This window comes from Heptranchias perlo, chromosome 13 (genome assembly GCF_035084215.1).
Source record: "Heptranchias perlo isolate sHepPer1 chromosome 13, sHepPer1.hap1, whole genome shotgun sequence".
Taxonomy (NCBI): domain Eukaryota; kingdom Metazoa; phylum Chordata; class Chondrichthyes; order Hexanchiformes; family Hexanchidae; genus Heptranchias; species Heptranchias perlo.
In genome coordinates, this window is record NC_090337.1 from 66,913,304 (window position 1) to 66,936,204 (window position 22,901).

At 46.9% G+C, this 22,901-nt stretch overlaps 1 protein-coding gene across 4 annotated transcripts in view; it reads left to right on the forward strand.

Annotated features, from left to right (window-relative positions):
• farp2 (FERM, RhoGEF and pleckstrin domain protein 2) overlaps positions 1-22,901 on the forward strand; it is a 237,559-nt gene that overhangs the window by 65,960 nt on the left and 148,698 nt on the right. For all 4 annotated transcript variants that reach the window (XM_067995648.1, XM_067995650.1, XM_067995651.1 and 1 more), the window contains exons 4-6: positions 7,025-7,067; positions 14,099-14,177; positions 15,208-15,305. In XM_067995648.1, the coding sequence (XP_067851749.1) occupies positions 7,025-7,067; positions 14,099-14,177; positions 15,208-15,305 (220 nt within the window). The remainder of the gene's footprint in view (positions 1-7,024; positions 7,068-14,098; positions 14,178-15,207; positions 15,306-22,901) is intronic.

Sequence of the window (22,901 nt, forward strand, 5' to 3'; positions counted from 1 at the left end):
TAAGCAAAATAGTTTATTTACAGAAGATGCAAATATTAAGACGCTAGCTGTGCTATTTTTAAATGAGTTTTTCAGGTACAGAATAATTTAAACAGAGCGAATATGGTCAGAAGGAGGGCTTAAAATTACAGCTTATTTTTCATCTCTTTAATTTTACTGTTAGGTCCAAAACTAGATGGGGGCAGTACTGTGTGTGCCTGTGTGAGTGGTAACTTGTACTAGTATGTCCACAATGGGAAACATTTTTAAATGTAGACTCTGGCCTTTTACTGTTCAGTAAAAAGCTACTCCCAAAACCGGGCAGGGGGGCACTCCATCTGTTACCGGGCAGGGCGGCATAGCACCACAGAAAAGATACAGCACAGAAGGGGGCCATTCGGCCCTTCCTGTCCGCGCGGGCTCGAAGAAAACCAGGTTCCCATTCTAATCCCACCTTCCAGCACCCGGTCCGTGGCCCTGCAGCTTACAGCACTTTTGGTGCAGGTCCAGGTACTTTTTAAAAGAGTTGAGGGTCCGTGCCTTTACCACCAATTCGGGCAGTGAATTCCATACACCCACCATTCTCTGGGTAAAAAAGTTTTTCCTCATGTCCCCTCGAATCCTTCCGCCAATCAGCTTAAATCTATGTCCTCTAGTTCTTGAACTCTCCGCTAGGGGAAACAGGTACTTCCTGTCTACTTTATCTGGGCCCCTCATAATTTTGTACACCTCAATCAAATCTCCCCTCAGCCTCCTCTGCTCCAAGGAAAACAACCCCAGCCTATCCAATCTCTCCTCGTAGCTGCAATTTTCAAGCTCTGGCAACATTCTTGTAAATGTCTCTTCAGAGCAATTACGTCCTTCCTGTCATGTGGTGACCAGAACTGCACACAATACTCCAGCCGTGGCCTTACCAGCATTTTATACAGTTCCATCATTACATCCCTACTTTTGTATTCTATACCTCGGCTAATAACGGAGTGCATTCCGTATGCCTTCTTCACAACCTTATCTACCTGTACTGCCACCTTCAGGGACCTGTGCACATGCACTCCAAGGTCTCTCACTTCCTCTATCCCCCTCAATATATTCCCGTTTATTGCGTATTCCCTTTTACTGTTTGCCCTCCCTAAGTGCATTACCTCACACTTTTCCGGGTTGAACTCCATTTGCCACTTTTCCGCCCACTCCAACAAACCATCGATATCTTCTTGGAGTCTACAGTTATCATCTTCACTATCAACTACACGACCGATTTTTGTGTCGTCTGCAAATTTGCCAATCATGCCCCCTACATTCAAGTCCAAATCATTAATATGTACCACAAACAGCAAGGGACCCAACACTGACCCTGTGGCACACCACTGGAAAGGGATTTCCATTCGCAAAGACATCCATCGACTTTTACCCTTTGTTTCCTGTTACTGAGCCAATTTTGGATCCAATTCACCACATTTCTCTGTATCCCATGGGATTTCAGCTTTCTGACCAGTCTGCCATGTGGGACCTTGACAAATGCCTCACTAAAATCCATGTAGACAACATCCACTGCACAACCCTCATCAATCCTCCTTGTCACTTCCTCAAAGAATTCATTTGTAAGGCATGACCTTCCTTGAACAAATCCATGCTGACTATCTCTGATTAAACCATGCCTTTCCAAGTGACGGGCACTCCACCTGTCGCCTGTCATGTTATTGGCGCTGGTCCAAGTTTTGATTGAGCCCCCAGACTGTCAATTGACATAGTATCTTTTCAGCACAGCTATTGACTTCAAGGGTGACATTCAAATTAAATGGTGTAATTTTCTAAAGGAATATGCCATTGTTATCTAGCTTACAGTAATCTGTACATAGAGTCCAAAGTGACAGAAAAAAAATGGAAGTAACATCCTTATTCTATGTACACTATCGGCTCTCCTTTGATGCTGCTCATGCGAACTTGGATAACCTGTGCCTCACACTGTGTAATGCACCGTGCGCCTTGCGGTGCGGTGACTTTTTAGGTCGAAGTTAGAGGTTTAACAGTTTATAAGCAAGTACAGAGCCTGGAAAGGGGTGGGGAGGAGGGAAGGAAAGAGCAAATGGTAAGGGCTGTGATGGAGTGGAGGGCAGAAGTGATTAAATGACAAAAGGGATGATGATGCAAGGAAGGTGGTAATGGGACAGGTTAAGAAAGAAAAGATGGGTCTAGAGGAGCTGTAAATGGCAACAGCAGAACCAATAGCAGCACAACACTAAGTTAGGTGGCACAGAAAGTGGTGCAGATGGGAGCAGGAAGTTGCAAAGGGACATTGAGTGGGCAAAACTGTGGCAGATGGAGTTCAGTGTGGGAAAATGTGAGGTCATCCACTTTGGACCTAAAAGATAGATGAGTATTTTCTAAATGGCAAGAAGGTAGGAAATGTGGATGAGCAGAGAGATTTAGAAGTCCAAGTGCAGAAATCACTAAAAGCTCATGGACAGGGACAAAAAATAATGAAAAAGGCTAATGGAATGTTGGCCTTGATCTCAAGAAGGCTGAAATACAAAAGGGTGGAAGTTGTGTTACAGCTGCACAGAGCTCTGGTTAGACCACATCTGGAGTACTGCATTCAGGTCTGGGCACCGCACCTCAGGAAGGATATATTGGCCTTGGAGGGGGGGTGCATGGCAGATTCAGAATGAGACCAGGGCTAAAAACGTTATCAGATCACGTTGCATAAACGAGGCTTATATTTCCTTGACTACAGAAGATTAATGGGTGACCTAATTGAGGATTTGATAGGGAAGATCGAGAAATTATTTCCTCTGGTGGGGGAGTCCAGAACAAGAGGCATAACCTTGAAGTTAGAACTAGATTGTTCAGGAAGCATTTGTTCAAGCAAAGGGGAGTGGAAATCTGGAACTCTGTCAACACAAAAAGCTGTTGAGGCTGGGGGGTCAATTGAAAATGTCAAAACTGAGATTGATAGATTTTTATTAGGCAAGGTATGAAGGGTTACGGAATCAAGGCGGGTAAATGGAATTAAGATACAGATCAGCCGTGATCTAATTGAATGGCGGAACAGACTCAACGGGCTGAATGGCCTCCTCCTGTTGTTACGTTCCTTTCCAGCACTGCTGACCTGCGCTGCAATCTCCTTCCCACTGTTGGCATCCAGCCAGGCCAGTACTTCCTCAGCCAGGAACCTCCTCTGGCCTTCACCACCATCCAGTGACCTCCTCTGGCCCTCTCCAGCACCCAGTGACCTCCTCTGGCCCTCTCCAGCACCCAGTGACCTCCTCTGGCCCTCTCCAGCACCCAGTGACCCCCCTCTGGCCCTCTCCAGCACCCAGTGACCCCCCTCTGGCCCTCTCCAGCACCCAGTGACCCCCCTCTGGCCCTCTCCAGCACCCAGTGACCCCCCTCTGGCCCCCTCCAGCACCCAGTGACCCCCCTCTGGCCCCCTCCAGCACCCAGTGACCCCCCTCTGGCCCCCTCCAGCACCCAGTGACCCCCCTCTGGCCCCCTCCAGCACCCAGTGACCCCCCTCTGGCCCCCTCCAGCACCCAGTGACCCCCCTCTGGCCCCCTCCAGCACCCAGTGACCCCCCTCTGGCCCCCTCCAGCACCCAGTGACCCCCCTCTGGCCCCCTCCAGCACCCAGTGACCCCCCTCTGGCCCCCTCCAGCACCCAGTGACCCCCCCCTCTGGCCCCCTCCAGCACCCAGTGACCCCCCCTCTGGCCCCCTCCAGCACCCAGTGACCCCCCCTCTGGCCCCCTCCAGCACCCAGTGACCCCCCCTCTGGCCCCCTCCAGCACCCAGTGACCCCCCCTCTGGCCCCCTCCAGCACCCAGTGACCCCCCCTCTGGCCCCCTCCAGCACCCAGTGACCCCCCCTCTGGCCCCCTCCAGCACCCAGTGACCCCCCCCCCTGGCCTCCTCCAGCACCCAGTGACCCCCCCTCTGGCCCCCTCCAGCACCCAGTGACCCCCCCCCCTCTGGCCCCCTCCAGCACCCAGTGACCCCCCCCCTCTGGCCCCCTCCAGCACCCAGTGACCCCCCCCCTCTGGCCCCCTCCAGCACCCAGTGACCCCCCCCCCCTCTGGCCCCCTCCAGCACCCAGTGACCCCCCCCTCTGGCCCCCTCCAGCACCCAGTGACCCCCCCCTCTGGCCCCCTCCAGCACCCAGTGACCCCCCCCTCTGGCCCCCTCCAGCACCCAGTGACCCCCCCCTCTGGCCCCCTCCAGCACCCAGTGACCCCCCCCTCTGGCCCCCTCCAGCACCCAGTGACCCCCCCTCTGGCCCCCTCCAGCACCCAGTGACCCCCCCTCTGGCCCCCTCCAGCACCCAGTGACCCCCCCTCTGGCCCCCTCCAGCACCCAGTGACCCCCCCTCTGGCCCCCTCCAGCACCCAGTGACCCCCCCTCTGGCCCCCTCCAGCACCCAGTGACCCCCCCTCTGGCCCCCTCCAGCACCCAGTGACCCCCCCTCTGGCCCCCTCCAGCACCCAGTGACCCCCCCTCTGGCCCCCTCCAGCACCCAGTGACCCCCCCTCTGGCCCCCTCCAGCACCCAGTGACCCCCCCTCTGGCCCCCTCCAGCACCCAGTGACCCCCCCTCTGGCCCCCTCCAGCACCCAGTGACCCCCCCTCTGGCCCCCTCCAGCACCCAGTGACCCCCCCTCTGGCCCCCTCCAGCACCCAGTGACCCCCCCTCTGGCCCCCTCCAGCACCCAGTGACCCCCCCTCTGGCCCCCTCCAGCACCCAGTGACCCCCCCTCTGGCCCCCTCCAGCACCCAGTGACCCCCCCTCTGGCCCCCTCCAGCACCCAGTGACCCCCCCTCTGGGATCAGCTAATAGATGTACATCATTTCCCTGCCCTTTCCCTGAATCCTTTTACATGGTTCTTTTTCAAATACCTATCCAATTTCCTTTTAAATGATGGAATTGGCTTTTGAAGCAGACACTAAGTTGTAATAACCCAGTTTTTCTCTCTCTGTATTTCTCATCTATCTATTGATATGTATAAAATTACTGTTGCTGGTTATATGTGGCTGGTGCAAGAAACATTAAGGGGGCTGTGTGTCACACTGTTAGCACGCTACCCTTTCATCTGTAGGACTCGTGTTCAAATCCATTTCAGACAGTTAGTATCAACATTTTGGCGATAATTGATGTGATATTGAGTTTGGGGAATGCTCTGTCTGATCCAAGTGAGAGTGTGTTCACACAGTGTCTCTAAGTACAAATGGACAATCTGATTCAGAGGCTTCAACAGTGTTTGGTAAATTGACTGTTGTAATGGAAGGGGGCTGCAGGCAGGAGAAGGATGCTTTTCTGAGGTTTGTATTGAGGTGCATGTTTGGGAAGAGTAGAGTGCACTTTGCTGTGTAATTGATCATGAAGCTCTTTAGTATATACGCTGCATGCAAGTTTGCCAAAAATAGTGGTGGGAAAAGCGTTGACTATTGTTCTGCAGTATTCTATTTTGCATTTGATATGTACATACTGTAACTATCATTGCTCTAACAGTACTAACTGGTCACAATGGGATGTGGTGAGCTTTGCACACTGCCTGATCTGGCCCAGGATTCGGTGTTTCCCTACAAATGGATTTGACTAGATCAGATACCTCCATTCAAACACTCAATGCAGCTCTCTAAGTAACAAAACCCCTTCAGAGAGCAAGCAAGCTACAGTGACTGCAATTGCTTGTTTAAAAACCCAGCTTACATGGAAAAAGTGACTACCAGAAGCCATGGAGGGGGGAAGAGAAGGGGGTTTCTGGGGGATTATTTGTTTTTTCAGCTGTTTGCTGAGAAGGGGTTAAGATGACCAACAAATGATCTTAACATCTTCAACCAATTACAGAGGAAAGTACTGGACAAATCCTGAAGTTTTGACGATTCATTTCCAATGACACACTCTCGCAATGGAGTAATTTTGCCTCTAATACAAAATTAAATGCTGAAAGCAGCTCTGGCAGTTCTTGTATTCACAGTCGATCCTGTCTGTAAATCCTAAACGGTGCATGCAGTGCACATCTCCTGTTTACACTCCAGTGTTGCACTGAACTTTCTATGTCCTGCTCCAAAGAAATATTGAGAGGATAAAAGAGAAACTTCAGGAAAACAAATGCAATTTTTGCATTGCCATCATTGACAGTGTATGAACTCACCTCTTGTTTACTTAGCAGCAACAGCTCTATAAATTTATTGTTATCAGCATTTAATTGAGTTTTAAGATTTTAATGATCCGCTCAGGTAACCTGCTGAGTGATTAAATACTTCACTGATTCTGCGCCGTCCAGCTCCATTCTGTAATGGTCTAAGTGTCTGTGGCGATCACAGTGGAGTTAATTCGGCAAACCCCATCTCGCCATTGATTTTAATGAGTGGGGGGCGGAGCTATGACATTTAGCTAACTTCTTCAGCGAGGTTTTCTGTGGAGCAGGCCAGCAGTCCAGGAAATTATGGCCTGCTGTACATCATAACATAAGACATTCACACTATAACTTCCTGGAATATCTGACCATAATAATGGCATACACAGTATATGCACCATCACTACGGTGCAAGTTTTCAGCAAATTCGGGCCCACTGATTCAGTGATCTTAAAATTTGTCATTCCATTAATTACGTACAAGATACGCATTGGGAAATCATGGATGGGTGTCTAGTACATAATTCCTGAGCTCTACAAACATTGAGTGAGTTACATCGACACCAAGACAGGTGATTTACTCATTTTTTCCCGTAATTCATTGGTTCCTGATCATGCATCTTAACTTTATTGTAAGTTTTAAAGTGTGTGTTTGTGCGTTACTATTTTCAGACACACCTGCCATCAGGAGATGGTTGAGATGATGTGAGTGATATACATTTTTTACATTTCACAACGCATGCAATGCCGTACAACACTAATGGGTCAGAATTCTGTGGGATCACTCTGGCCTCCAAACCTGTACACAAATAGAGTTTGCGGGAATAGCTGAATTGTCATTTCATTTTCATTAACCCATGCATTACCTTTTTATTTTGAATTCACTTTTCAGTTTATTCCATGTTTTCTTTTCATTTAGATTTGGCTTGAACCTGCAAAACTTATTGTGAAACAAGTGCGAAGTAAGTGTTTTTGATTTTGTTTGTTAATTTCCCCCGCCTCAGCCCCCCAACACTCTTGTCCCGTGCATTTTATGCTTGGTTAGCTCATTTTGTGTTGCAGCTTGGATTGTAGTGTTGGGTCCGAAAATATCTTACAGCCAATAGAATTGAAATCGCCAGAGTTTGAACGTAATGCTCTGTAGATTGTCAGCATGCGATCACACATGTCTCTGCCTTGCATTACCCTGTTTTCTGTTATCATTGGTAATCAGTCCAGCATAGATTTTGAGTAGGTTTCTATAGTCACCAGACACTGCCAACATTGAGCTTTGTATAGTCTGCCACCCCTGGAAAGGGAAAAACACTGGGACACATCTCAAAGATGTGTGTGACAGTGCATTTGTGCAAGGGCTCTTGGGACAAGAGTGAAATGCAGTGAGATTCATACAAGTGTACTGCAGCTGCTTGTTTATGAGAGAGTTCTGGGGTTATAGATGGAGATTTTGGGAAATTATTTTATGCTGTGCACTGGGTCTGGAGCAAGCTGTTGGAGCTTCGCTGCACAATAGGTAAGAGAAGGAGGTTAGAAAAAGTCCTGCTGTGGTTAAAAAGCTGTATCATAATCAAGGGATTTGGTCTTTCATATGCCGGACGGTAGGTAATAGGTTAGTTATAGTGTGGGAGGGGATGCTTATGACACACCTCCTCATATCACCCCCATGATATTAGAGGGAGTGAGGAAAAATGCAAAAACCTGATTTTAAAAAATGAGTAGGCGTATGGAATTTCCTTATGGATAAATCAGTGAATGGTGCTTGAGCAAGTTGCTGCTCAGAATCGCAACCCATGGCAAAAGTTACTGAGGACCCCTGGAATAAATAGACTCCAACCTGTTGAACTGAAAGGGTTGTCATGGGTATATTTAGTGTGTAATGCTGTGTCAATATGCTTGTGTGATTGTCTTAATTAATCACCTTAATTTGCTCAACCCCAATTTGCTCATCTCATTACCAGTATCAGTGAGAGACCAGTATTTGCCTGTCACTTGCCCGACTTGGTTCCATAGCCCTCAGATACAGACTGAATCAATCATTGTGTGTGTGAGTGTGAGAGAAATTGTATTTCATTTCCCCCGCAAGCCTGCGACCAGGGAGACTATAACAAACTTTACAGCATTTGTGTCGGGACAGGCTGCTAAATTCCCTTTGCAGTGACTGAGTTTTAAAGTGATATGATGCCAAAACTTCAGATAAAAATGGATTTTCTCACATGGGATCATGCATCTTTAAGGAGGCTACCTTGAATTGAGTGTTGGTTCTGTTTGTGGCCAGTTTTTCTAGGCCTTGCCTGTATTAAAATGGGAATGATGTCTCTGATAAGAACATAAGAACATAAGAAATAGGAGCAGGAGTAGGCCAATCAGGCCCCTCGAGCCTTCTCCGCCATTCAATAAGATCATGGCTGATCTGATCCTAACCTCAAATTTAAATTCATGTCCAATTTCCTGCCCGCTCCCCGTAACCCCTAATTCCCTTTACTTCTAGGAAACTGTCTATTTCTGTTTTAAATTTATTTAATGATGTAGCTTCCACAGCTTCCTGGGGCAGCAAATTCCACAGACCTACTACCCTCTGAGTGAAGAAGTTTCTCCTCATCTCAGTTTTGAAAGAGCAGCCCCTTATTCTAAGATTATGCCCCCTAGTTCTAGTTTCACCCATCCTTGGGAACATCCTTACCGCATCCACCCGATCAAGCCCCTTCACAATCTTATATGTTTCAATAAGATCGCCTCTCATTCTTCTGAACTCCAATGAGTAGAGTCCCAATCGACTCAACCTGTCCTCATATGTCCGCCCCCTCATCCCCGGGATTAACCGAGTGAACCTTCTTTGTGCTGCCTCGAGAGCAAGTATGTCTTTTCTTAAGTATGGACACCAAAACAGTATGCAGTATTCCAGGTGCGGTCTCACCAATACCTTATATAACTGCAACAATACCTCCCTGTTTTTATATTCTATCCCCCTAGCAATAAAAGCCAACATTCCGTTGGCCTTCTTGATCACCTGCTGCACCTGCATACTAACTTTTTGATTTTCTTGCACTCGGACCCCCAGATCCCTTTGTACTGCAGTACTTTCCAGTTTCTCGCCATTAAGATAATAACTTGCTCTCTGATTTGTCCTGCCAAAGTGCATAACCTCACATTTTCCAATATTGTATTGCATCTGCCAAATCTCCGCCCACTCACCCAGCCTGTCTATATCCCCCTGTAGGTTTTTTATGTCGTCCTCACTCTCTACTTTCCCTCCCATCTTTGTATCATCTGCAAACTTTGATACGTTACACTCGGTCCCCTCCTCCAAATCGTTAAAATAGATTGTAAAGAGTTGGGGACCCAGCACCGACCCCTGCGGAACACCACTGGCTACTGGTTGCCAGTCCGGAAATGAACCATTTATCCCAGCTCTCTGCTTCCTGTTAGATAACCAATCCTCCACCCATGCCAGAATATGACCCCCAATCCAGTGATTCTTTATCTTGAGCAATAATCTTTTATGTGGCACCTTGTCGAATGCCTTCTGGAAGTCTAAATACACTACGTCCACTGGTTCCCCTTTATCCACCCTGTACGTTATGTCCTCAAAGAACTCGAGCAAATTTGTCAGACATGACTTCCCCTTCATAAAGCCACGCTGACTTTGTCCTATTAAACTATGTTTATCCAAATGTTCCGCTACTGTCTCCTTAATAATAGACTCCAAAATTTTACCCACCACAGATGTTAGGCTAACTGGTCTATAATTTCCAGCCTTCTGCCTACTACCCTTTTTAAATAAGGGTGTTACATTAGCAGTTTTCCAATCTGCCGGGACCTTTGCCGAGTCCAGAGAATTTTGGAAAACTATTACCAAAGCATCCACAATCCCTACTGCCACTTCCCTCAAGACCCTAGGATGTAAGCCATCAGGTCCAGGGGATTTATCCGCCTTGAGTCCCATTAATTTACTGAGTACCAATTCCTTCGTGATTTTAATCGTACTTAGCTCCTCCCCCCCTAGAGCCCCCTGTTTGTCCAGTGTTGGGATATTCTTAGTGTCCTCTACCGTAAAGACTGAAACAAAATATTTGTTCAGCATTTTTGCCATCTCCATGTTTCCCACCATTAATTTCCCGGTCTCATCCTCTAAGGGACCTACGTTTGCCGTAGCCACCCTTTTTCTTTTCATATAACGATAGAAACTCTTGCTATCTGTTTTTATATTTTTTGCTAATTTATTTTCATAATCTATCTTCCCTTTCTTAATCAATTCTTTAGTTACTTTTTGCTGTCTTTTGAAGACTTCCCAATCTTCTATCCTTCCACTAAGTTTGGCTACCTTATATGTCCTTGTTTTTAGTCGGACGCTATCCTTAATTTCTTTACTTAGCCACGGATGGCTGTCATTTCTTTTACATCCTTTTTTCCTCAGTGGAATATATATTTTTTGAAAGTTGTAAAATAACTCCTTAAATGAACACCACTGCTCATGTACCGTCTTACCCTTTAATCTCTTTTCCCAGTCAACTTTAATCAATTCCGCTCTCATACCATCATAGTCTCCTTTATTCAAGCTCAGTACGCTTGTTTGAGAACCAACCTTCTCACCCTCAAATTGAATATGGAATGGAACCATGTTATGGTCACTCATTCCAAGGGGATCCTTAACTAGGACATTATTAATTAATCCTGGCTCATTACACAGGACCAGGTCCAAGGTTGCCTGCCCCCTTGTAGGATTAGTTACATACTGCTCATGAAATCCATCCCTAATACACTCAATAAACTCTTCCTCAAGGCTGCCCTGCCCAATTTGATTTGTCCAGTTAATATGATAGTTAAAATCCCCCATAATTTTAGCTGTTCCCTTATTACATGCCCCGACTATTTCCTGATTAATACTTCTTCCAGCAGAGTTGCAACTATGAGGAGGCCTATATACTACGCCCACTAGTGTTTTTTTCCTTATTATTCCTTATCTCCACCCAAACTGTTTCATTGTCCTGATCTTTTGTCCCAATATCATTTCTCTGTATTAGTGATTCCTTCCTTTATTAACATAGCCACCCCACCTCCTCTTCCTTCCTGCCTGTCCTTCCTGATTGTTAAATACCCTGGCATATTTAATTCCCAGTTGTTGTCAACCTGCAGCCATGTTTCTGTAATGGCCACAAGATCATACCCATACGTAGTTATTTGTGCCGTTAAGTCGTCCATTTTGTTACGAATGCTACGTGCATTCAGATAAAGAACTTTCAAATATGTTTTGTGACACTTAGTTCCTGCTTTTTCCTTTTTTAACACTTTACCTTTTACTCCATACCTTCTGTCCCTTCCTGACACGCTTTCCTCTGTCTCCCTGCTCAGGTTCCCAACCCCCTGCCACAGCTTTGGTGCTGGGTTAATCGCCTTGCGCCTTCTAGTTTTTATTTTATCCTGTCGTGCCTGAAGTACACTTTGTTTCCACCGCTCTACGCTTTTCCCTTTCACTTGTTCTTGAACAACTATTTGTACTAGTTGTATTGTAGATTTCCCCTGGGTCTTCCCCTCTCTTAGAGTCATAGAGTCATACAGCACGGATAGAGGCCCTTCGGCCCATCGTGTCCGCGCCGGCCATCAGCCCTGTCTACTCTAATCCCATATTCCAGCATTTGGTCCGTAGCCTTGTATGCTATGGCATTTCAAGTGCTCATCCAAATGCTTCTTGAATGTTGTGAGGGTTCCTGCCTCCACAACCCTTTCAGGCAGTGAGTTCCAGACTCCAACCACCCTCTGGGTGAAAAAGTTCTTTCTCAAATCCCCTCTAAACCTCCCGCCTTTTACCTTGAATCTATGTCCCCTTGTTATAGAACCCTCAACGAAGGGAAAAAAGCTCCTTAGTATCCATCCTATCTGTGCCCCTCATAATTTTGTACACCTCAATCATGTCCCCCCTCAGCCTCCTCTGCTCCAAGGAAAACAAACCCAATCTTCCCAGTCTCTCTTCATAGCTGAAGCGCTCCAGCCCTGGTAACATCCTGGTGAATCTCCTCTGCACCCTCTCCAAAGCGATCACATCCTTCCTGTAGTGTGGCGACCAGAACTGCACACAGGACTCCAGCTGTGGCCTAACCAGTGTTTTATACAGCTCCATCATAACCTCCTTGCTCTTATATTCTATGCCTCGGCTAATAAAGGCAAGTATCCCATATGCCTTCTTTACCACCTTATCTACCTGTTCCGCCGCCTTCAGGGATCTGTGAACTTGCACACCAAGATCCCTATGACCCTCTGTCTTGCCTAGGGTCCTCCCATTCTTGCTGCTCTCAACTTTATTCTCTTCTGACTCCCCGCTCAGGTTCCCATCCCCCTGCCACTCTAGTTTAAACCTTCCCCAACAGCACCAGCAAACACCCCCGCGAGGACATTGGTCCCGGTCCTGCTCGGGTGTAACCCGTCCCACTTGTACAGGTCCCACCTTCCCCAGAACAGGTCCCAATGTCCCAGGAATCTAAATCCCTCTCTCCTACACCATCCCTGCAGCCACGTATTCATCCTGTCTATTCTCCTGTTCCTATGCTTACTAGCACGTGGCACCGGTAGTAATCCTGAGATCACTACCTTTGAAGTCCTGCTTTTTAATTTATCTCCTAACTCCTTATATTCACCTTGCAGGACCTCATCCCTTTTTTTAACCTATGTCGTTGGTACCGATATGGACCACGACTACTGGCTGTTCACCCTCCCCCTCCAGAATGCCCTGTAGCCGCCCCGTGACATCCTTGACCCTAGCACCAGGGAGGCAACATACCATCCTGGAGTCACGTTTGTGGCCGCAGAAACGCCTATCTGTTCCCCTTACAATTGAATCCCCTATCACGATATCTCTGCCACTCTTCTTCCTCCCCTCCTGTGCAGCAGAGCCACCCGTGGTGCCCGAACGTGGCTCTTGCTGCTTTCCCCTGATAAGCCATCTCCCCCAACAGTATCTGAAGCAGAATATCTGTTTGAGAGGGAGATGGCCCCAGGGGACTCCTGCTCTACCTGCCTAGTCCTTTTACTCTGCCTGGCGGTCACCCATTTCCTTTCTGCCTGCGTAATCTTTACCTGCGGTGTGACCACCTCACTGAACGTGCTATCCACGATAGTCTCAGCATCGCGGATGCTCCACAGTGAATCCACCCGCAGCTCCAGCTCCGAAATACGGTTAGTCAGTAGCTGCAGCTGGACACACTTCCTGCACACATGGTCGCCAGGGACATTGGTAGTGTCCATAACTTCCCACATAGTGCAGGAGGAGCATATCACGGGTGCGAGCTGTGCTGCCATGACTTGCCTTAGACTCTCAGACTCTCCTCCCGCTCTCGGTCTCTCCTTTTATACTCTGCTCACCTCTCGGACTCTCCTGCCTCACCTGTGACGTCGCACAGTAGTTGTCTCTTGTTGCAGGTCTGCTGCTGCTTTTATTCCCCAATCTCAGTCTTCTACTCTCGGGTCCACTGCCGCTCTGGGGAAAAAGTTAGGAAAAACAAGGCAAAACAACGCCTCCTTCCCCGAACTCCCACACGTACCAATCTCTCAGCAGTTCACACTGTGTTGTCCGCACACCGTGCTGTCGCACTGACAGGCCCCTGTATTTCTACAGTTTGTGACTCCGATGAGTCAGGCCTGCCCCACCTTCAGGTACCAGTTTAATCTAGCTAACCAATTAACTTGCTACAGCAGCTCTCTCTGCTGAAGCCTGACAGAAACTTAAAAATTTAAACTTTAAAATTGAAATTAAACAGTTGAAAGCAATATGCACTAGATTTTAAAGAGATTAACCCTTAAACTCCCACACGTACCAAACTCTCAGCAGTTCACACTGTGTTGTCTGCACACCGTGCTGTCCTATCACTATAGCCCCGCCACTCTTCTTCCTCCCCTCCTGTGCAGCAGAGCCACCCGTGATGCCCCGAACCTGATGTTGAGGCACGTCTGGGTGTGTGCTTGAAGGCAAATTTAATCCTCAACTTTTGTGTCTCTTTCTTTACAGGACCGAAGAACACAGTGTTCAGGCTTTCTGTTAAGTTTTTCCCTCCTGATCCTGGCCAGCTGCAGGAGGAGTACACAAGGTAATGAATGGCACTGGGGTGTATTCGAACTGGTGATTCCTGCAGCACTCAGTGATGCTCGAGATGTGATTATTCCTCGAGTCTTATTCTCGGGGTGCAATCTCAAAATGGAGGTTACAAAACTTTAATCTTTTCCCACTGTGTGATGGTCACTGATACAGGTGCCCTTCATACAGCAGTGTGTTCTGATAAGTTTTTCTCCCATCTGTGTTCTCCCCTCTCCACCCGCCCCCCCCCCCCCCACCCCTGCCATTGTAATATTACTGACTTCTGGCTGCGTGGAATATTTGAATCAGATTGTCGCACACAATTTTCTTTTTGTTTGTAACCGTAGTCCCAAAAACAGGACGAGTGCAAAATCCCAGGTTGGAACTGTGTTCCGTTCACTTGGCATTGGCTGGTGAGAGGATCAGAATAGACAAATCCTGCTTAAAATTAACTTTGTTTAGCATATTTCCATTTATGGATGTTTTTATTGAGCCTCGAAGTTCCCCTTGATCCAGAAGTAGCTGATCTTGTTCCATTCTTGGACACACGCTACCAATTTACTGCCACTCGAGGGGCTCACCCTACCCTGCTCCCAGTCAATTCATCCCCAGGTTGACACTGAAGATCATAAGCAATTATAATATCTGAGAAACCACATTTTCAGACCCTCTTCAATCTCCTGGCTGAAACCTGTCTCACCCCGTGTGTTGAGCTGGATCTGCTCCCTCGGAGGTTTTCAGGCAGTTGGCCCAGCTAGCTTGTGCCAACCTGCCTGTAGCGAATGATGGGCTGTTTACCCAAAAGGGCCCATGACCTATGTTACAGATTACTGTACCTGATACGGTATCATGGAGTTCTGTGACACAAAGCATTTGAAAGGCGTGTTATCCTGAAACCTTTTAAAAAAAAAAATAACTTGAAAGGCCCTGGTGTAATGAGTAGGTTGTCAGTAGTTACAAAAGAATCAAACACTGGTGTGTCATGGTGGGTGTGTTACAGTGTGAGAAGCTGTCTATATAATGTGTTCTTTTTCCTTTTTCAGATACTTGTTTGCACTGCAGATTAAACGAGACCTGGCAGAGAACAAATTAATGTGCAATGAGAACACATCCGCACTCATCATCTCTCATCTCTTGCAGTGTGAGTGTTGAAGCTAAACAAGACACTGTCACTTAGAGCTTATCAATGCTATGTAAATGCAGTAGAAGCACAGCTACGCATGGAAGATGTGTTCATAGCTGATGGTATCAGCCCCTTTGGTACAGATCAAAGTCAATTAGTTTCTAAATCCCCAAATTGATTGTGGCTGGGGAGCCTTTTTAACCCCCCATTCTTAAAACACCTGTTTAATCCCCATTTTGTAATGACTGGTTGTTTAACAATTAGTGACTGCTTTCAGTAACATCATTTTTAATGCTGCTTTTGCATCGCTAAACAAAGCACAGGAGCACAAAGGGAGGACCATTAACTGTTACCTGTTTAGTGGTTTCATTCAATGTGGACACTGTTTTTGTGCAGGACACCACCAACCTTGATAAGAGTGAGGATGAGGTAAACGGGGAAATGATTGGGTGATGCCAAGTTTGGACGTTAATACCCTGATGATTGCAGGAGGAAGGAAAGTCTGAAGAGTAAGGAGTTCCATACTTTTGAGATTCTGGGGGGGAAAAAAGAGTTAGAGTAGCAGACAATCCTATTGATTTTTGACAGGGAGGAAGAAAAAACTGTGTGAATGGCATGTTCGGGATTTCAAAGGACCGAAAGAGGAAAGTTCTGAAGGACACGGAACACAATAGCATCAAAATAGAGACATAAGAGAAGTTGTGATGGAGAGTGTTCAGAGCTAAAGGTGAAAGAGATTGCCTATTAAGCAACTAGCTTTTTTCTTGCAGCCCTTCTCAGGAGTATGAGAGGAACAGTCTCCCCAAGTATGGGAAGACTATTGACGTTTTGGAGGGACTTGAACTTTGTAGAGAGTTGAGCTGTTGAGGGGAAAAGAAGTTTTCGGCATGAAAGAGTAAGCAGCACAACTTAACTTAAATAAACTTGTCGCGGTAGTACTTAGAGGAGATAAATGAACAGTGGGGAGATTTAAAAGAGGTGACCAAAAGCCTGGTGGAATAGATGGGTTTGGAGAAGATGTTTAACCTAAGAAATAGGAGCAGGAGTAGCCATCTGGCCCCTCGAGCCTGCTCCGCCATTCAACAAGGTCATGGCTGATCTTCTACCTCAACGCCATTTTCCTGCACTATCCCCATATCCCTTGATGCCTTTAATATCTAGAAATCTATCGATCTCTGTTTTGAATGTACTCAATGACTGAGCCTCCACAGCCCTCTGGGGTAGAGAATTCCAAAGATTCACCACCCTCTGAATGAAGAAATTTCTCCTCATCTCGGTCCTGAATGGCCTACCCCTTATTCTGAGACTGTGACCCCTGGTTCTAGACTCCCGAGCCAGGGGAAACATCCTCCCTGCATCTACCCTGTCGAGCCCTGTAAGAATTTTGTATGTTTCAATGAGATCACCTCTCATTCTTCTAAACTCGAGAGAATAAGGCCCAGTCTACTCAATCTCTCCTCATACCACAATTCCGCCATCCCAGGAGTCTGTCTGGTGAACCTTCGTTGCACTCCCTCTATGACAAGTATATCCTTTCTTAGGTAAGGAGACCAAAATTGTACACAATACTCCAGGTGCGGTCTCACAAAGCCCTATATAATTGCAGTAAGACATCTTTACTCCTGTACTCAAATACTCTTGTAATTAAGGCCAACATACCATTTGCCTTCCTAGTTGCTTGCTGCACCTTCATGTTAGCTTTCAGTGACTCATGTACAAGGACACCCAGGTCCCTTTTGAACATCAACATTTCCCAATCTATCACCACTTAAAAAGTACACTGCATTTCTGTTTTTCCTACTAAAGTGGATAACTTCACATTTTCCACATTATATTCCATCTGACATATTCTTGCCCACTCACTTAGCCTGTCTATATCCCCTTGAAGCCTCTTTGCATCCTCCTCACAACTCACATTCCCACCTAGTTTTGTATCATCAGCAAACTTGAAAATATTACATTTGGTTCCCCCATCCAAATCATTGATATAGATTGTGAATAACTGGGGTCCAAGTACCGATCCCTGCAGTACCCCACTAGTCACAGTCTGCCAACCTGAAAAAGACCTGTTTATTCCTACTCAGTTTTCTGTCTGTTAACCAATTCTCAATCCATGCCAGTATATTACCCCCAATTACATGTGCTTTAACTTTGTTCATCAACCTCCTGTGTGGGACCTTATCGAAAGCCTTCTGAAAATCCAAATACACCACATCCACTGGTTCCCTCATCTATTCTATTAGTTACATCCTCAAAGAACTCCAATAGGTTTGTCAGACATGATTTCCCTTTCATAAATCCATCTTGACTCTTCTAAATCCTATTATTATTTTCTGTGTGTCCTGTTAACACATCCTTTGTAGTAGAGGTGGGGAGAGATGAAGCAAAGTGGAGGGTTGTAGGAAGGGAGTTCCAGAGAGTAAGGCTGAGGCAGAGTTGAAAGCTCTGCCACCAATGATGGAGCGGATGGAGGATGAGAGGGCTGCATAAGCAGCTGGAGGTGGAGGGTCAAAGGGTTTGGATTGGTACATAGAGCTGAACGAGATTACTCTGGAAGGTTGGGGTAAGGCCATGGAAGAGTTTGTGGATGAGGTTGAGGATTTTGAAATGAATGCATTGGGGGATTGAGAACCAGGGTTGGTCGGCAATGATTGAGATGATGGGCAAACAGAAAACTTCTTTAAAGGCCGCATTAGCTATGGAGGAAATATGGAATGTCACTTGAGCTCAGAGGAGATAATGAGCCCAAGATGAAGTTTGTAGATGAAGAAGGATTGAAGGTAAGAGGTAGCAGCTGATCATTAGACTTAACAACAACTTGCATTTATATAGCACCTTTAATGTAGTAAACATCCCAAGGCTCTTCATAGGAGTGTAATCGGACACTGAGTCAAAGAAGGATATATTCGGATGGGTGACTAAATGTTTAGTCAAAGAGATAGGTTTAAAGGAGCGTCTTAAAGCAATGGAGAGAGGTTTAGGGAGGGAATTTCGGAACTTGGGGCCTAAATGGCTGAAGGCCAATAGTGGGATGAAGGGAGTAGGGGATGGACAAGAGGCCAGAGTTGGAGGATGGCAGAGTTCTTGGCTGGTTGCAGGGCTGTTGAAGATTAGAGAGATATGGGGGATGGTGGTGTGAAGCCATGGAGGGATTTGAATGAGGATGACCATTTACAATCGAGGCATTGCTGGACTGGGATCCAATGTAGGTCAGCGAACGTAGGGGCGATGGATGAACGGGACTTGGTGCAAGTTAGGATATGGACAGCAGAGTTTTGGATGAGTTCAGGTTTGTGGAGGGTGGAAAATGGGAGACCGGCCAGGAGAGCATTGGAATAGTTGAGTCTATAGGGTAACAAAAGCATGGATGAGGGTTTCAGCAGCAGATAAGCTGAGTTGGGTGGAAATGGGTGATATTACGGAGGTGGAAGTTGGTGGTCTTGGTGATGGAGAGGATATGGGCTCGGTATTTGAGCTCAGGGTCATATAGGACGCAGAGGTTTCGAAAAGTCTGGTTCAGCTTGAGACAGCGACCAGGGAAGGGGATGGAGTCGATGGCTAGGGAACGGAGTTTGTGGCAGGGACCAAAGACAATGGCTTCAGACTTCCAGTATTTAATTGAAGAAAATTTCAGCTTATCCAGACAAGGATGTTGGACAAGCAGTCTGAAAGCACAGAGGCAGTGGAGGGGTCAAGGGAGGTGGTGATGAGGTAGAGCTGGGTGTCATCAGCGTACATGTGGAACCTGACGTCGTATTTTCGGATGATGTCTCTGAGGGGCAGCATGTAGATGAGAAATAGGAGGGGTCAAGGATAAATCCTTTGGGGACTCCAGAGGCGTGAGAGTGGGAGGAGAAGACCATTGCTTCTCTGGCCAAGACAGGATAGATAAGAATGGAATCGGGCGAGGGCAGTCTCACCCAGCTGATCAGTGGTGGAAAGGTGTGGAGGAGGATGGCACGATTGACCATGCCAAAGGCTGCATAGAGGTTGAGAAGGATGAGGAGGGATAGTTTACCACGATCACAGTCACAGAGGATGTCATTTGTGACTTTGATTGGGGCCGTTTCAGTGCTGTGGCAGAAACAGAAACCTGATTGAAGAGGTTCAAACACGGAGTTGCGGGAAAGATGGGTACAGATTTAGGAGGCAACAACACGTTGAAGGACTTTGGAGAGGAAAGAGAGATTATAGATGGGGCTGCAGTTTGCAAGGACAGAGGTTTAAGGATGGGTTTTTTGAGGAGGTTGGTGATGATGGTTGATTTGAAAGGGAGGGGGACAGTACCCGAGGATACTGATTTGTTTCAGTGTATAGCAGTGATTGGACTTCAGAAGTAATCCATTGATTGCACAGCACTGTGGATCATCCTGATGGCTTGTTGAGGCATTATATAGATGCAAATCTTCTCAAAGCTCAAGGCTGAGAGTAGATTTTCTCACCACTGCCCCTGGGAAATTACGATTCTTCAGGAGCAGTGAAGAGAAAGAATGGATGGTGACCTGTTACATCAAGTCTCCACCCCCACTCTGCTGCCTGGGATTTCCCGGTAGTAGATGCAGTCACAGCATGGCCATTTTAATTAGGCGGTAGGGGGCATTTCTGCCAAAGGCTGTTGGAGTCCCGGGTTTGCCCCGATGTTCTGGCGGTCTGGAGGACACGCAGGGATCCTGGGAGAGACACAAGCCTTTGCAGGTGAGTTGGCAAACATTTGTTTTTTAAGCCCCCCACCCGATCGATCTGAAGGCCCTGAAGCTTCTAGTTAGGAGTGTAGTTGCCAGCCTCTCGAGCCTGCACCTGTGTCGTCGTCCCTGCCCAATTTCCAGATGCAAGGCAAAGACAGAGGATGCAGCCTGCACCAGCACTGCACAGTGCCCCAGGTTGTGCGAATGATGTGGGTCAGGACAATCGCAAGGTCGTCTCGTGATCAGGTAGTGCGCCTCAGAGAGGGAAATCTACCCGCATTACTCTAAATCCCTCTAACTGGACAAGCATCTCAGCTACCAGCACCAGAATCCACTTGTACTACAGACCTAGGGAATATTTATGGAAAATCATCTGCAAATACTTTTTCTTTAATTTCACTGCCATTTTGATTTTTCAGCTTAATCTTTTTTATTTTGCATTATGAAAATAGAATTTTAGCATTTGCTTGACATCTCCTCTTAGATCATCTCTTCTCCGATATTCCTTTTGATCTCTTTTCCTCAGACTGTTGTCCCTTTTTCCCTGCAGATTTTGTATAGCTTTCTTCTTCTTCCCAATTTTAATTGAGCTGTTTGTCCATGTTGGATACCATTCACTCTCCGCAGTTTTCTTGGTGTATGCAACATCACTGCATACCCAAGTGTTCCATTTTTCCCCCTCAACTGAAGTTTCTCAGCAATACTTCGGACTTTTAGTTCGTCTCTCATTCCTTTTGAAGTTTTCCTTCATAACATGTTACATTTTTGTCCCAGCCTTCACTGATGCTTATAGCTAGACCCCTGTAATCATATTCTGCCCAGTTTCCAGAGGTGCTGCTGCTTCTGGATTATGGATTCTATTCTGATCACTTGTAAGAACCAGATCTAGGTGTGAGTTGACTTTAATGGGGCCTTTAACACATTGGATCAAAAACAGTCTTGGTGCCACATTGAGCTTCGTAGAATCATAGAAAGTTACGGCACAGAAGGAGGCCATTTGGCCCATCGTGTATGTGCCGGCCGAAAAAGAGCTGTCCAGCTTAATCCCACTTTCCAGCACTTGGTCCATAGCCTTGTAGGTTACAGCACTTCAAGTGCACATCTAAATACTTTTTAAATGAGTTGAGGGTTTCTGCCTCTACCACCCTTTCAGGCAGTGAATTCCAGCCCCCACCACCCTCTGGGTGAAAAGATTTCTCCTCAGCTTCCCTCTAATCCTTCTACCAATTACTTTAAATATATGCCCCCTGGTTATTGACCTCTCTGCTGAGGGAAATAGGTCCTTCCTATCCACTCTATCTAGGCCCCTCATAATTTTATACACCTCAATTAAATCACCCCTCAGCCTCCTCTGTTCCAATGAAAACAATCCCAGCCTATCCATTCTTTCCTCATAGCTAAAATTCTCCAGTCCTGGCAGTATCCTCCAACAAGAGAGAGTCTAACCACCTCCCCTTGACATTCAACGGCATTACCATCGCCGAATCCCCCACCATCAACATCCTGGGGGTCACCATTGACCAGAAACTTAACTGGACCAGCCGTATAGATACTGTTGCTACAAGAGCAGGTCAGAGGCTGGGTATTCTGTGGCGAGTGACTCACCTCCTGACTCCCCAAAGCCTTTCCACCATCTACAAGGCACAAGTCGGGAGTGTGATGGAATAATCTCTACTTGCCTGGATGAGCGCAGCTCCAACAACACTCAAGAAGCTCGACACCATCCAGGACAAAGCAGCCCGCTTGATTGGCACCCTATCCACCACCCTAAACGTTCACTCCCTTCACCACTGGCACACAGTAGCTGCAGTGTGTACCATCCACAGGATGCACTGCAGTAACTCGCCAAGGCTTCTTCGACAGCACCTCCCAAACCCGCGACCTCTACCACCTAGAAGGACAAGAGCAGCAGGTACATGGGAACAACACCACCTGCACGTTCCCCTCCAAGTCACACACCATCCCGACTTGGAAATATATCGCCGTTCCTTCATCGTCGCTGGGTCAAAATCCTGGAACTCCCTTCCTAACAGCACTGTGGGAGAACCTTTACCCCACGGACTGCAGCGGTTCAAGAAGGTGGCTCACCACCACCTTCTCAAGGGCAATTAGGGATGGGCAATAAATGGCGGCCTCGCCAGTGACGCCCACATCCCATGAACGAATAAAAAAAAATCTCCTCTGTACCCTCTCTAGTGCAATCACATCTTTCCCGTAATATGGTGACTAGAACTGTACACAGTACTCAAGCTGTGGCCTAACCAGTGTTTTATACAAGTTCTAGCATAACCTCCCTGCTCTTACATTCTGTGCCTCGGCTAATAAAGGAAAGTATTCCGTATGCCGCCTTAACCACCTTATCTACCTGTCCAGCTACCTTCAGGGATCTGTGGACATGCTCTCCAAGGTCCCTCTGTTCCGCTACATCTCTCAGTATCCTCCCATTTATTGTGTACTCCCTTGTCTTGTTTGCCTTCCCCAAATGCATTACCTCACACTTCTCCGGATTGAATTCCATTTGCCACTTTTCTGCCCACCTGACCAGACCATTGATATCTTCCTGCAAACTACAGCTTTCTTCCTCACTATCAACCATATGGCCATTTTTTGTATCATCTGCAAACTTCTTAATTAAGTCCCTTACATTCAGGCCTAAATCATTAATATATATCACAAAAAGCAAAATACCTAGTACTGAACCCTGTGGGACCCCACTGGAAACAGCCCTCCAGTCACAAAAACACCCGTCGACCATTACCCTTTGGTTTCTGCCACTGAGCCAATTTTGGATCAAACTTGCCACTTTCCCTTGAATCCCATGGGCTTTTACTTTTCTGACCAGTCTGCCATGTGGGACCTTGTCAAAAGCCTTGCTAAAATCCATGTAGACTACATCAAATGTGCGACCCTCATCGACCCTCCTTGTAAC